We start from the raw sequence: 15,970 nt of genomic DNA, 5'->3' as shown, positions 1-15,970 counted from the left end.
AATTACTGATGACGCATGTGTTCTGGTTGCTGTTTTTTTGGGGCTCTTTCCCCAGAGTGAATGGAAAAGTGTTCACAGTGTGCAGTCGCAGCGAGGAGACCTACCTCACTAGGTGATTTACTGGACCTCACACAGCTTCAGGAACACTAGAAACGAAAAAGGAAATCCAAATGAACTGCCAAAACCTTTATGAGGTAGCTGCATCACTCTGTGCGGTAGGTTGGCAGCTCAAAATTTTATTTTGTTTGAGATTCAGAAAATAACTGTACAATTATCATGAGCATCATGCTGCGACCTTCATCAGTAATGCCAAGACAATTCATACATTTAAACCCAAACGTCCATTAGTACAGGCATGTTTCAATTTAATCTGAGTTATCATATTAGTTGTTGGTTTTTAAACAACTTTGCAGGCTTTGGTTTAAAGCGTAAAATCATGTCATATCTGCCTCACTGCATTTGTGTTCAACTTTAGAGAGATAAATCTGCCTGGTGGACAGTGCCAGGAGTTCATGTTTAATCTGGCCATTTAATCCCATCTGTGCATGAAAATGAAGGAAATCGATCTGGCTCAGTCAGTGAATTGGAAATTAGACTAATGTGCTCTAATACCTCCGCCTGCCCCTGATAGAACAAAGTGGGCGGCTGCCAAAGAATCCATTTTCAAGGAGCGTGACTCGCCGGACGGAACGTGAGGATAATCTTGACAGCTGCCAATTAGAGCCAAAGTGAAAAGAAGACAATAAAGAATCGTTGAGGTGCCTGCTTGTTTTTGTAGTGTGATCTCAGTGACCTTCATGGGGAAGGAGGTTCATTGATTTATCAATAAGTTTCACTGATTATCCGATCACACTCTATACTTGACATTTAGGGAAATGGTAAAGGGAGTGGTATGTCCTTGTCATTCATGACCTGTTGTAGCATATCTGAAATAAATGCCAATGCCATTACTGCTTTATCCTGACCTTTAGTTATTATAAAACTACAAACAGCTGGCGCAGTTCTGGCAATGGCATGCTAATGTCTTGCATGGCAGTCACCTGGGACTAATACAGCCTACTGTGAATTTTATAAGGGACCACATGCTGACTTGAAGTTTGCAATACATTAAAATTGTTTTTTATTGGTCCCCCAAGACATTGACTCTCAGCCAGCTTTAAATTGTTTCCTGATATCAAAGAGCTTTGCACAGAGCTACACATTCATAATAAATGAGACTGACCTGTGTGAAGCCAGTGGACTAGAGAGGCACACTAAAACTCTCGCATTCACACTTCGCAAGCTACTGCTCGGCAGGCAGACACACAGAGGAGACGGGTCTTTGGTTCTTCTGCCTCGACATGAAAGGCTGAGCGTTACTTCAGAGAGCACATCGGCACTCATATCCTGCCCCTCCACTGACAGCTACTATTGTGTTTGTCACAGATCACAAAGGACGGCAACTTCAGAGAGCTGCTCTGTTTTGTCAGGTTAAGGAATACAAAAATAGGGAGAAAGAGACAGAACTGAAGGTTTCCATGCTGTCACCACTTATTGGCTACAGAATAAAGGTGTCCATGTAGCCGTATTACCACATTTTATCTTCTCTCAAAGCAGTCGTCCCTGAACATCAACATCAAACCATTCAGCCCGCTGATGGATGGGCAGACAGGTGATGTGAGAACAAAATCTAATTGAGAGCTGTGTCGGCACTCAGGTTTATATTGCTGAACAATCACAAAGATTTGATAGATAGAATATAAAATGTCCATCAGCACACACACAGTGCAATACAGGCTCATATTCCACATTTTCTGTGTGACAAAGGTGAAGACAGGATATAAATTATTAGACACTGCATTCAGTTTTGAATTCATCACACAAATACTGTATTCTACACGTTACAGCTGCCGTTTGATGTAGGGGTATTTATCTTACCTGACAGAGGGTAACTGCAAATACCTTAAAAACACCTGCAAGACTAGTGCATATACAGTACCATGGTAATTTGATGCACAGATTGATTGGAGGAACTGCCAGACCAGAAAAATAATGAGTATACACTGTAAGGTATTTCTCCTTAGTCCTACTAAAGGTGATCTTCCTCCTTCCTGCAAACATTAAATATAAAACCCCCTTTGTTTCAAAATGTCAAACATCCAAGCATGGTACCGTTTCTCTTTAAAAATACAGACCCAGTTGAGCTTGACCTCTACTATAGTTACAACACTTACCATCACTGAACTATGAATTTAAAGTGAAGTGTGACACAATTCTGTCAGCTAACATTTTGTCATGACTCATTTTAACTCATTGAAACTTACTGAACTTATTGCACAAGTGTATTATGACAATAGAGGCCAAAACACGCTGTAAAATAACTGTCTACAAGTCTTCAGTGGGCAGCAAAATAAATCATTCGACATGGACATTTCACATGGAACTGCGTGTTGCTTGTTCGATGAATACACCTTTTACTATTTACATCAAATTTACATGAAGTTTTGTCTTAACACTTCAAATGAAAACTGTGACACTGCCATTGTATTTAAGAGGAATACAACTTTGTGAGCTTTGCACACTTTGACAACTAGTTGTATATGAGCTCATACGGTTAATACAAAACAAAAAAACAGAACAGAAAAGGCTTCCTCTTTGTTAGCAGAACAAGTTGCTGCTCACATTCCAAACTATACAGGAGCTTGATTTAATTCTGCAATAAGAAATTACACCATTACCTAACTGTAGTCTGAACAGGCCATGAGTGTAGCTTCAGAATGGGGTTGCTGCTCACTGATTGTCTTCATGGCCTCAGTAGGTGGAGATAGTGTGTCTGTTTTCTTCTTCTTGATGTGGAGGTGGAGGGGGCTCTCTGTCTGGATACATGACACTGACAGCTTTACCGTGACAGAGATGGAGTGCTCTGCTCTCTATTCATCCTCTGGTCTTATTACCGAGCTCTTGCACTGGCCTTGAGTCCCCACCCTGAAAACCAATTTCCTTGACAGTGTTACCTTCATCCTCATATATTACCGAGGAGTCACCACAGCATCGTCGTGTCACATCGCCGTGACACCCGTTTATGTTCATCAGTCTTAGTAACCTGAAAATCGTGATCCTGGAAGCAAAGAGAGTGGTACATACTCAGCAAGCTGCACTCTTACACATTATACCCAGTACAGCAACATCACTCATTGCCTACCACTGCAACAATAGAGACAGATCCCTGGCCACGCCTGGAGGAGTGATTCACTTGAGATATAATTAGTTATAACCGTGCACTAATGCCCTACATGCAGCTTCCCCACAGCCTCTGAGCTGCTGAGGCCGGTAAAGGTTTTTTGTTCCCCATCCAATCTCTTTTCATCTCCCTGATCTGCTTGGCTTAGTTTAGCTCTGGCCAAGGAAATGGGTCTATTAGCAATTCTTGTCAGGATAGCAAGTGGGGTAATGTGGTCAAGAGGCACTGGAGCGGGGGGTTAGATTTGAGATGGGAGTTAGCACGAGTGTACCGGGGTCGAAAGCACAAAGACTGTGAGGTGAGAATTAAATTAGAATATTCAGATTCGTGTTTCTAGTGTCCTCATGATAATTGGGAAGAAGATTGGATAGGGTTTTGGTAAGTGCTAACAATCATCTGCTCTTGTCCCATCAAACACACTTGATTTCCCAGTGAAAGGATAATATGTGTTTTCTTAGGATGTAAATGGGTCAAATTCTTGGCCATCTCAATGGGGAGTGAAGGAAATGGTTTGGCTCATCAAATTTTACAGTAGATGGTGGTTCACACAGCTTCTATAACAATGATTTTGTATTCACAGTTTTACATATATGGCTATATAACCCTTATTTTCTGTTACTCCCAAACAGTACAGGCAAGTCTGCACTGAAAAGATGATAAATATATTCCTTTCAGATAGAACATCAGATTCAGGATGCTTCAATATATTACTGGTAAATTATATCAAGAATAAATCTCTGCAATTATGTAGTTTTTCAGCGTAGTGGTCACACTAGGTATTGTATGTTTCCAGCCTGGTATCAGGGCAAAGCGTGTAATACAACTGTCAGTCCACAAGAGGATACCGTGGCAGTGTCGCGTTTTGCCTCATCTAGGCTTGAAAAGTTTGCGTATGTATTACAAAGGTCCAACAGCGAGGTCATGTGACAAAATACAAAGTATGATAAAGTCTGTATAGAGAAGAAGTCGGGGTGGTTGAATGGAACAAGCAGGACTTTTACGCACATGGCCAGTGTGTTTGAGTTTGTGAGAGAAAAAAGTGGATTTCTTTAAGTTATAACGTAACATATTTAACTTAAATTGTGTACACAAAGTAAACTACGTAACGTTAAAATGACTTTTTTCAACCTAAAACACGATCTTTTCTGAAACCTCACCAAGTGGTTTGTGTCCAAACCTAAGGCACTGTACTTTTTACACTTGAGCAAGGCAAAATGGGAAACAGAGGTATCCTGTAGTGGACTCATGGTTGTATTACATGCTTTGGCATGATATTGCGTGGCATAGTGGCCATACACAGTCTTTACAACAGAGACACGTGGAAAACAAACTCAAACAGAACAAACAGAATGACTCTTTCCAAAGTCAGAATTTGATCCATATAGCTCAAAAGAGTTCTGTAAGTCTAGAAGACCTATGTTAGTAAAATACTCTCGTGAGCAGGGACTCATGAAGTCAACAGGCTCAACCACATGATATGATGAATGATTGTGGTTGCTGTATTGAAATGTTGCAGGATTTCTTGTCAGATCGATATGGCAAACTACCTTGGAAAATGTTGTATTAACTGAGTAGAACTATGTTAAAAGCAACTACATCATGCTCCATCACATACAGCACAGTGTAACAGTAAAATTGTTAGCGACGAGCCTGATATTATATATTAAGCTGTACTGCAGTTTGGATATCATGGAGAGTTTTTCATTCAAACCAAACTATTGTCAAACTTTAGCTCAAACTTTATCAGCCAAAGATCATGTTTTCTAATCTCTTCAAGTGTTAAAGTTCTCTAACTTCTGCTTCCTAGTCTTCTGACTGCTCTGTATTGACTGATATTTGAACCTATACATATAAGAACTTATACAAGTCATTTATTATAGTTGCTGGTAACACTTTTGGAGCCACTGTATGTCCCTTGTAAATCCCAATTTAGTTTTAAAGGACATTTTCAAAACATAGTATTTGCTATTATTTCTGGCAAAACACTTTATGTTCATTTCCAGGGCTGCCTCATTGACAACCCAGCGTACTCTCCCTTGTAGAAATCACTGTAATAACTGTCAGCCCTGACTGACAACGCGATGACCTGTAAAGTCATTGCTGGTTTTATTAGTAGTGATATGATTCATGCATAGTTATGTTGCACAAGCAGTTCAGCTGGAGCCAGTATTAAGGCTGTTTCTCTGAGAGTCGGTGTGAGCTGTAGGGGGCTGTGGAGACTCAACAGTGTGACAGTGTCTCAGCAGGACTCAGCGCCTGTGTGAGAGAGGAGAATATCATGGGGGGGGGGGCAAATCTGAGCAGCACCTGCTCCCTCGACACTAGCGCGTGGTGTGAGGTCAGCAGCACCAGATATCCCATCGATCATATTTATTACATTCATCACAGCGGCCGTTTGTTTTGGCAGCTGATCGCACCATGGTAAGAAAAATAAAGAATAGGCTTTTTATTTGAGAGACGGGGAATACTTTTAGCATGAGCTGTGTCTTTGAATTTTTCTCTCCTCGAGGTCTTCGGAGGGAGATCAGTCACTGATGTTGACTCTAAAGCCTTGATTGAAACCACAACTACTGAAGAATGATATTCTAAGTACCGCTTTGGAAAGTTTCTGAGAGAAATATCTTGCAGAAAAAAAAAAATGAACGTCGGGTTTGCAGTTGAGGTTTGTCTAGAATACTAAAAAAAAAAAAACTATTTGAGCTTTTACTACTTTGATTTATTTTTAGTAATGTAAAAGGAAAATGTAAAAAAACAACAAAATAATTAGTTGAGTTAGCAATGTGTATCTTACAAAAAAACTACAGAAAGTAGTTTTATTTGGACACTAACTTGCTTTTTTGCCCCAGTAGCGGAGAAGTCAGTGTTGTTCTGTAGGTTGGTCAGTCTGGAAGTATTTCTCATTGCGACTAAGTGAACTGCTGGATGGATGCCATTTAATTATTTATAGACATTCTTGGTTAACGAGGATGAATGCTAACGACTTTAGCTTCCACTGACTTTATATTCAGCACCACCCTGACTTTGTCGTTTTGAGTGTGTAAACGACTATTAGATTGATTGTCATGATTTTGGTCCATACATTCATCAGGATGAACTGTCATGATTGTTGATTCACTGACTGCAAAACTAAAGAATTTCCCATCAGCTTTAGTTGTCTTGTGTTTAGTGTTAATTAGCACACATTAGTATGCTGACATCCTAAACTACAAACTGCTATCTGCCAAACATCAACAGGTTAGGATTGATATGCTGTCAGATTTAGCTTGAAGCCACACCGTGCCTGTAAGTACAGCCTCAGAGAGCTGCTAGTGTGTGTGTGTGTGTGGGGGGGGGGGGGGATTGTCTTCATATTTTTCTCCAATCTGCTGTAGTCTCAAAATACAAAATGGGTTTTTGATGAAAAGAGAACTGCCTGGAAGTGGAGAAATTGAGCAATTGGTCTGAACACAAACATCAAATTGTGAATATCTGATTGTCTTTAATGACACGTTTTCCTCTTTTGTCCCTTGTTGCCACATCAGTAGGTCAATCATATAGAACACTTATGACAATATCCTGAATTAATAATTTTGAGTTGTTTCACTCTCAGTACTGTCACTGGTGTATAGTAAACAAATGACTGGAACTTTTTTTAAACATTAACAAGTAAAGCTCACATATACTGTATAATGCATTTGCAATGTTGAACTTGTTTATAATGACAATATTTAACCAGGAAATGACGGCCTGTGGTTCCACCTCAGTAGAAGTCCATGTGTTGGTCTGATTGGGCTCTGCTCTTGGTCAGGATCTCGTCTTGAATCTCGCTGCCATGTGATTGGCTGAGGTCCAGCAGCGATAAGAACAAAAGAATCTCTTGGCTCAGATACCCTGAGCCCCGCTGTCAGTCATTAAAGCTCCCCTGTCTCTAAACTAATTAAGCCAATTAAGCATGAAACACAATGCTGCTTGATTCTTCCATTGTGCGTTTCTATGAGGGAAAGAGTGAGGCTTGGGTCACTTAACAAGATGCATTCAATTAAAAGAATGTCATATCATTATTTCAGATTTTGTCTCCATGTTTGACGAGTGCAGTCATGTATAAAACCAATTGGAATACTTTAGCACTGAATGTTGAATTCTTGTTCATAATAAACTTTCCATTTTCCATAAGTGATGTTATTTCTTAGGAGATTTTGAGTGAGAATTTCAACAGAAGCAACTAATGAATATTTTTCTGACAACAGAAGTGGAGAACACTCATGCTAACTTCCTAAACGTCTGTTGCTGCACATATTCCAACGTCTGACTGTATTTTGATGTTGCTGCCAGGATGTTACGTGATAGCTGGGTTATTTTAATCAGCCTCCACAGGCCATGTCGAGGCTGACGCTAAACAGATGCTAATGTGGGGCCCATTAAAAGACACAGGGAAAGAGGGATTCAGTGTGCGCAGGCAAGCGGAAAAGCAACAGCCTGTTTATCGCCTCATCCTGCTTTGTGCTGCAAACCTCGTTGCGGCATCCTGCTAAGCTCCCCCTCTTTCTTTTTCCTCAGTGCCCCCCTACCCCAAACACACACACACACACACACACACACACACACACACACACACACACACACACACACACACACACACACACACACACACACACACACACACACACACACACACACACACACACACATTTCTTGCAGCAGCGTCATGCATGGGGGCATTCCCTGAACAGGAACAGATTTGTTTGGTTCACTGTCATTTTCTTTCACTGAATCCCTGTCTATTTTTTTTTTTTTTTGTATCACGCCTGAAAGCTGAACAGAGTGGCTATAGTGAGCAGAAGAAGAATGCTCTCACTCTTCTATTTATGTTTTGTCACTCACTGCTTTGCATCTCACTTGCTTTTTTATCACCTCTTTCTTTCTCTCCTCTTTGGCATACTCTCTTTACAACAGTGACAAAAACATTCTTCATCTTATCAGGCATTTAAAATACTTTTTGGCTTGTTTCTCGGGTTCATCTGAGTGGGTTAACTGTATTTATTCTGGTATAGAGCCCAGAGCGATGCATTCTTGGGCTCTCGTGCAGAGCTGAAGGGCCAGAGTAATCATCCACAGTGGACAGACAGCGTGAAATGGCCTAACAGTTGCTGAGATTTCTGTCATAGATGTTCCAGAAATATGACAAGACTGCACTTAGTGCTTGCTGAAATGTGTCAAGATCTAAATATGGTTGGTTTTAGTCTTACGGCAGCTACAGCGATCTTTTGAATTCAAGTCAGTCTTTTGGTCCATGGCTTTGTGTGAGGCTAATGGCCGACTATTGATAACACATTGGCTTATACTGATCAACCTTAACCACGTCATTGATACATTGACATGTTTGACAGTTCTGTTGTTAGAAACACGACAGAAAGTCACTTCAAGTCAAACCTTGTTCATTTCACGTGATGGCATTGGTTGTGGCATGGGTTGTGCTCTTGGAGCTTCACTCCTCCTTCAGTAACTAATCACAGAAGATTTGTTGCCTCTCTCAGCGCTGACATACTAATACCAATATGATCTTACTCCCTCAGGACTCTGGGTCATCACTCCTCTCCACCCTCACATAATTTGTGGTCTCCCACCTCTTCCTTATGTTCGTCTGTCCCACATTAACAATCCGTCATGCCACCTGAAAACCATCTCATTCTGAAGAGTGTCATGACGACGAAGAGTTCACATTGTAAACCCATCGCATGACAAAGTCGTTTTATTTACCATGAGATATGCTGCAGATTCAACCTAGCACACATATATCAGGCAACAGTTACTTCCTACAGGAAGTTCTAGAAAGAACAGACTTCCATATGTTGGAAGAGATGGATAATTGTTGGTTGAGTAAGTGCTATTCCACATGTTTACACTCATCTATTATAAGCCTCTGGCTCTCTCTTGGTTGGTGAGAAGAGGAAGACAGTACTTTGAAATGATGAAGGAGTTTAATCTTCTTCTAAGCTCTATTCCCTGCAGGTTTAAGTTTGTTTATGAGCATAGAACAGCCGTGACAGCCTTCACCTTGTTTGTCAGAGGATTCTGCACCCCTGACCGGTTCATTCAGTCCGCTTTGACATTGCTTCTGATTTGTGATGCGCTGCTTGTGCATTTGTAAAATGGATCACAGCCCAAAAAAACAGAAGCAGGACAAAGTTACCCTATAGCTATTAAGTGATTGTCTTGGAAGAAGCCAAAAAGAGCTCATTCAAACAAGTCATATGACCTCATTGTATTTGTGTTTATCTTTTTGAAACACCTTGGAGTTGTTGCTGCCTGTTGCCAACCCACAAAGACTATACATTTTAAATGCTGTCTTATAGGAAGAAAAGTAGCACAATTAATATATAGAAGGATGGGCTCCTCAAGGACAGGACAAGAATGATAAAAGGCTGTAGTGAAGTATGGTAACCATGAAGTGCCTGTGAATAGAACTCAAAAATGCTGTATTAGTAGCTGCCTCATTCTGTCCAAGGTGACTCTGACTTCAACTTTGACAAGTGTCTGTATATGCTCCAATTTATTGGCCTGTGGAGTGTGAAGTCCTAAAGTGCAACCCTTTTCTGACGATGGAAACTTGTTCTTACTTTTCTGTCTACTGGGAAAGACTGCTATCTTTGCCTCTCTACAGGGAGTGTCTATTTGAGGGGGGAGGTTTTTGTTTTATGCCATCTTGTTTGGTGTGCTGGCGAGATGGGAATGAAAGCCATTAAATATTCTTAGTCAGAAAAAAAGGGACTGTGGGCTCCTTAGCCTCACCCCGCCTCTGTGTCACCCTATCACCTCTATGCTGAGGGGGCCTCGGTTTTGTGAGGGGCCAAACCATCTGAAAAGAGACCCAGCATGGAGTCTACAGGAACCCCCGTCCTGCTCCGCGCATAGAAACATCATAAGAGAAGACAGAACGTCCACAAACTTGTTTTGAATATTAAAAAGAGAATTATCAGATCTAAAAAGGCCGGGAAGATGAGAAACAGTCTCCCCATTGAGCAATGGGATGGTGAGATGGAGAGGGGAGTGAACTTCACCATGCATATTGTGTACAGAGTTGCCCTCATTAGGATCCCATCGTACTCTGGGGGGGAAACATTGTCACTGGATTTAGGAGGCCAGCCAAGACTGCAGGGGTTTATGTATTTGGCACATCTCAAGAGTAGCAGCATGAAGGACTGGTGGGAAGTGCAGCAATGTTTGCAGATTGCTGCTTTATTCATTTTTCAAGAAGATTTTTGAACTGGATTTTTACAATTTGCCACTTTTCAAGGAATATTGGTGGTGTGTTTAGGGCACCGGCGAATTGTGGAATTTGCTTGACATTTCTTTGAGTAAGGTGTGTTTTTTATATGCACCCCTCCACTGCTCTGCGTCTGTGCTGTTCACACACATCGCCATGCAGTTCGTGTGTTTGCTGGTGGTGTTGTTTGCGGTGCTGGTCATGCTGGGAGTGCCGAAAGACCATCAGGGTCCACACGGGGCCCATCGCCTCGCTGGGAAGTCTCACTGGTGCAAACGGCGGCCTAATTATCTCGGACTTCACCAAAACCACCAGACTCTGAGGCACTCCCATAAATGTAGCCAGGTCTCGCACAGTAAGTACAGAAGTGCTATATTACATAGATGTCATCCAAGAAAACAAATGTGCTTTGCTTTGTTGCTGTTGAAGCAGTACTTGGAGCATTTTACAGTCAGGGAAGGGAACTTTTTTTTTTTTTTTCTTCATCCTTTGGTACCTTGTATATTCTTGCAAGTTGCTTTGTGTGAAAACAACTCGGCTGTGGTGTTAAAAGCTCTCCATTTTCTTGCCTCTTCTGGTCTGATGGAGGTTGCAGGGGAAGCTGGAGGACAGAGACACTCTCTGTTTGCAGAGCTCAGTTGTCATAACTTGTGTACATACTGGGGTTTTTCATTTTCTTTTCTTTGTTTGACAACTATAGAAGAAGGGTCAAACCAAAAGAGTTTGATGTGACAGGAAAATGTGAAATTGTGGTGATAGAGGTGTGGCCGTGCAGGGAATACTGTTTTTACTGTCTGACATTTATCAAAAGAACAAGACTGGTAAAATAAGAATTTGCTAATCTCTTTTCTCACCATTTTAAACATTTGTTTTCCTTTATCTAGTCTTGCAACTAATGTGAGTATAGATATTTAAGCCTTATTCATATGACAACTATGTCTGCTTTGTGTCATGCAGTTTTATTTCTGTATTTTATCCTTTGCTGCGAGATCATACATTTAAAATGCTCAAGTCCTTATGTAGCACTCAGTCAATTTCCATCCACCCTCCTCTGCTGATGGGTCTAGACAGTTGCTGATAATTGCTTCTATGTTGCATTTCTCTGCTGCTGGCTAGGGGACACTTTATTATTGAATTGGTGGTATTCGACTGAACAGCCACTTTACAGATCCAGGGCTGTAAAAGCTTTCAGGAAAACCATGATGGTACTCATGGTCCAGTGTGAATGGTGTGTTAAACTGTAATATAATGCATACATGGATGAATGAGAAATATAAACATGCTCAGAGTTGAAAGACAGACATCTCTGTGAGTATGCCAGTCATCAGAAGGAGGGGAAACTGGTGCACAGACAAACGCCACTGATGTGGATAAAGTTAAAGTAGTGAGGGCTTAAAGTAGATCTAGGTAATTTGTTTTAACCAGAGCATACAACAAGGTGCTGTGCTGACTATTAATTTGATGAACAGCATATTATTGAACTGCGAATTGATTTTCATTTAGGTTTTTTTTATGATAATATCTACTTCTTTAATTCTATTTAAAGTACTTGTATTTGCATTTTTACTGTTCAAAGTGATTTTTTTTTAATGTTCATGTTCAAGCAGATATGCTCATAAGGGCTATTTATAGTCTTGCTTTTTTTTTTCTTTTATTCTGATGATGATGCACATTGTGGTGTAGCTATGAAGTAAAAAAACAAAAAAAAACATGTAGGTTTCCAAATATGGACTGAGTTGTACATTGAATTTGTCGTTTTACATGACTTAGAGTCAAGGATACTGCACTTTCTTTCAATGCGGATTCGTTTAATTCAACTTTTTTATTCATGTGAACAATGTGAATCAGTAAATATTGTAAATGAACATACTTATTTTTCATGTTGTTTTACCATTCAGTTATGTTCATACCATTCATAAATTGTATCTATGTTTGATATATGACATAGTTTAAGATCCCCCGTACCTGGTGAGTAACGTGACACTATAAGCACTATAGCAGACGTGCACAATTGTATTTTCTGGTTAAAAGAACAGTTCTTGTTGGATTAGTTCAGGCAGCTTTCACTGGAGGGCGCTGTTCGGTAACAAATGCCCGGTGGAGCGGACAGAGCTTTGAGCTGAGCTGAGGAAATGTGGAAGTATTTCAACTGCTCTTTTTTTCAGTCCCTCGTGATTTTTTTTTTCCACAATAAGGATCTTTTAATATCATCTATAAATATATAAATTTATACCTGCAGAATTATAATTTATACTCGGCAGATCCAAAAATAACTACTTTGTTTCAAGTAGTTATGTTTGACCCTCAGGATAAACTGATTGCACCACTGCAGAGAAACCCCATTTTGAGGTGACCCCCCCCCCCCACACCCACCCCCGGCCCCCCAGAGAAACAGACTTTATATGGGCAAATCCAAAGTTAATTTCACAATAATAACAATATTAACAAAATCCCCACATAACTGGTCAGACCAATTTTGAATTAACCATACTGAGCACCAATGGGCAATAACTCTGGGTTGTTTTCTTTGCATTTATATTCAAATGGATTCATACTGTGGATCTCAAACTGCCAATAGCTATCTAAAAAAGGGTTATGATTTAAGCTCCCAGTCTAACATAGACAATATAGGCCTACATGCTGCTAAAGGCACATGACTTTCTATGTAAAACAAAACGTGTTTTTAATACAAAATGGTACATTTATGCAACAAGAACTTGTCATTTTTGGTTAGTTTAATGACTTTTATTGGCTTAATTTGAGAATAGCTACTAAAGATAGCATTTTATAGGAAAAGTAGTTTGCAATGTTGAAATATTAATGGGGTATGAAACCACAGGAGACAAAATAAAACCCTAAAGTATGTTAGAACCACTAACTATTGAGTTCTAAAAACATAGGGATATGTCCCTTCTGGAATATCAGCAGAATTATTGACTGATATTTTTTGCAGCAGGAACCGCAGAAAGAATAAAAAACATAGTTTCATAAGGTTTCTCTTATTATTGGACACACTTAAGGAAAATACAGTAGTCTGCCAGTGTGCACCGAGGAACTGCGCTGCTCAGTGGGATCCAGGCGGGAAGAGGTTAAATTTATTCTCTGGGAAACATTGTCGGGTCTATGGAGGGGGTAGAAAGGCACATACCAATTGGCGAGGCTTTCTGCTTTCCTTGAATGAAATGCTGTGAATATGAATCCGTATCCCCCCCCTCTCGCCTGAAGTTCCGTGTCTGCGACGCGCACGCGGATCCGTCGGAGTTGCAGCAGAGGAGAAACGGAGGAAAAGTGATGGAAAAGTTGCACTGATCTTGTGTCCGGATCCGGTGGATGAGGGAAGACAGGACTAACTCGCAAACTTTCCGATCGCCAGTGACAGATTCAAAGCCGGACTGAAATAATGTAACTGCAAGCGTCTTCAACGTGGACTACAGCGACCGCTCGCGTTATTTCACTCACTTTGGACTTATCTTTAACTTTGCAACGGATTTATTATTGTGACTCTTTTTTTTTTTTTTTTTTTTTTTTTTTTTTTTGACACGGAGGAATTAAATGATTTGAGTGAGATCGCCTGGCTGATCAGTGAGCGCAGCAACGGGATGAAGTCAAAGAAAGGATAAAGCTGTGCTACTCTGCTCAGATATTCCAGCATAGTTTTCACATGCTTTCATTCAGTTGGTCTGAACTACTGGAGCAGAATATGTGTTGAAATTTCGGGCTGTTTGGAACTGTTCCTGTCTCATTTTTCCATCTTTTTTTTTACCCGTTTCAAGAAGCCAAAAAGCACTCGTGTGTTATATTTTGCATCTTTTGCTCACAAACCAAAATCTCCGTGTTGCGCCTTCAATCTCTGGATTCTGAGGTTTTGTTTTGCCGTTTGACATGAAGGAGCGGATGCCCAAGCTGTTTTTTGAATAATTTGGATTACACAAGAACATTTCTCATAAGAGAAACGTTGAATGATGTCTCCAACTTCAATTGGATTTGTATTTCTGTTAGGAATTCTCCATGTGTGCTCAGGTAAGTCAGTGAACACTATGCAAAGTAACCTAGAAGCCTTTTATTGGGGTTATACCAGTTGAATAAAAAAAAAAAGAGTCAAAAAGTGCACAAAAATCACTTCTTCTTTTGTTATTTCTTGTGATGCTGCAGGCTTTATAGAATTATTTACCGAGACAGTACACACCACATATTTAATATAATTCAATTAAGTTTCAAAATGTAATCAAATATATGCCTCCTCAGTGAAAAATGGTTGCTGCAGGGTAAATGTGGACACAAACTTTTCCAACCGTAAAAACTCATTTTGAACATTGGACTTTTGTCAAACAATGACTGTTTCAGGCCTTGCGAAATGTGACAGAAATGTTCTCTGTTGACCAGAGAAAGTCAACATTGAGGGTGAAGGAGTTGTCTAACTTTTAAAAGCTGAGCACACATAAAGTCCCACATAAAGTGCTGAGGCCATATGGGAGCAGTGGAGAGAGCAGCTATCATCGGTCATACAGACAGCATGTTCCCTTATGGGAAACATGTTTCCGTGTATGTCACCATTCTTCCCTTGGATGACTTTTATTGCTGACTGCAACGTTTTTGTTTATATTTTGTTAGAATAAAAACCTGCAGCATATGACATTTCATAATGATTCTTAATTTTCATTTGTCCTTTCCCAGAAACTCTTAATTGAGCCTTGTGCTATTTATTATGTGGAACTACAACTTGCTTGCTTGCATGCTTTTAGCTTTCTTTGTCGTCTGATGGTGCTTGTATTTTTTTCCCGGTATTATCGTACACATTTTTGCTCCTCACCCATCACATGGATGTCTTTATAGAGTTTCTGGACCGTGCTAGCTGAGGTTTTCCAGGTCAGTTGCTTCAGAGTTAAGCGGTGAATGCTTCCCACCCCATTGTAAGACATTAGGAGAAGTGCATCATGAATGTGGGAAAATGGTGGATATTTAACAAAGGAAAGGTTGTACCCAACTAGTTTAAAAAATAAAAAAAAGTATTGGATAAAACAATTTAGTCATCATATTATCTATAATGTAAGGTGGTTTATATACTCACAATGTACTCTACCAGAGAAACAGTAGTGATGTCCAGGCCCTCTGCTACTGTTTATTGTAGCTTCAGCAAACCTATATAATTACCTCAGTAATAGTCAGCGTAATTGATTTCAAGTTTAAACATGAAAAGCCATTCTGGCTTACCAGTCCAAATACTTAGTCTGTATCCATATTTCCCTAAAAGTGTATTTGAATGTAAATCGTTTCAATCCTGCTCAAGCTGTAATGGCTTTAATTTCTGCATGGAGAACATTTCACAATACCCCATTTCCAATAAAATATGAGGTTTCTACTATTTAAGGTTTTAATTCTGTGTTTGATGAGCCATGTTCCTCCATGTTTGGAGTCGGAGTCAGACTTTCATGATCTACATTCAGATGTAAATTGTGCTTTCTGATTGGTTTTGTGAATTGGATCTTTGTTTTCTGTAAAAAGGCAGA

The 15,970-nt window shown here is 40.1% G+C and overlaps 1 protein-coding gene across 6 annotated transcripts in view; it reads left to right on the top strand.

Moving 5' to 3' along the window:
- Window positions 1-15,970, top strand: part of robo1 (roundabout, axon guidance receptor, homolog 1 (Drosophila)) — a 213,729-nt gene that overhangs the window by 75,862 nt on the left and 121,897 nt on the right. The window contains exon 1 of one of the 6 annotated variants that reach the window (XM_069707318.1): window positions 10,655-10,818. The exons of 4 other annotated variants lie outside the window; for them this stretch is intronic. In XM_069707318.1, the coding sequence (XP_069563419.1) occupies window positions 10,665-10,818 (154 nt within the window). In that variant the 5' untranslated portion in view covers window positions 10,655-10,664. Of the gene's footprint in view, window positions 1-10,654; window positions 10,819-14,046; window positions 14,484-15,970 lie in introns of those variants that run through there. One more of the 6 variants, XM_069707321.1, reaches the window with a different exon arrangement.

The sequence above is a fragment of the Brachyistius frenatus genome, unplaced genomic scaffold (assembly GCF_029030835.1).
Source record: "Brachyistius frenatus isolate BFR_SWC_R1_liver_20210118 unplaced genomic scaffold, ASM2903083v1 Contig_68, whole genome shotgun sequence".
Lineage (NCBI taxonomy): Eukaryota > Metazoa > Chordata > Actinopteri > Embiotocidae > Brachyistius > Brachyistius frenatus.
The sequence above is the reverse complement of the archived record's forward strand: the minus strand, read 5'-3'. Positions and strand labels throughout refer to the sequence as shown.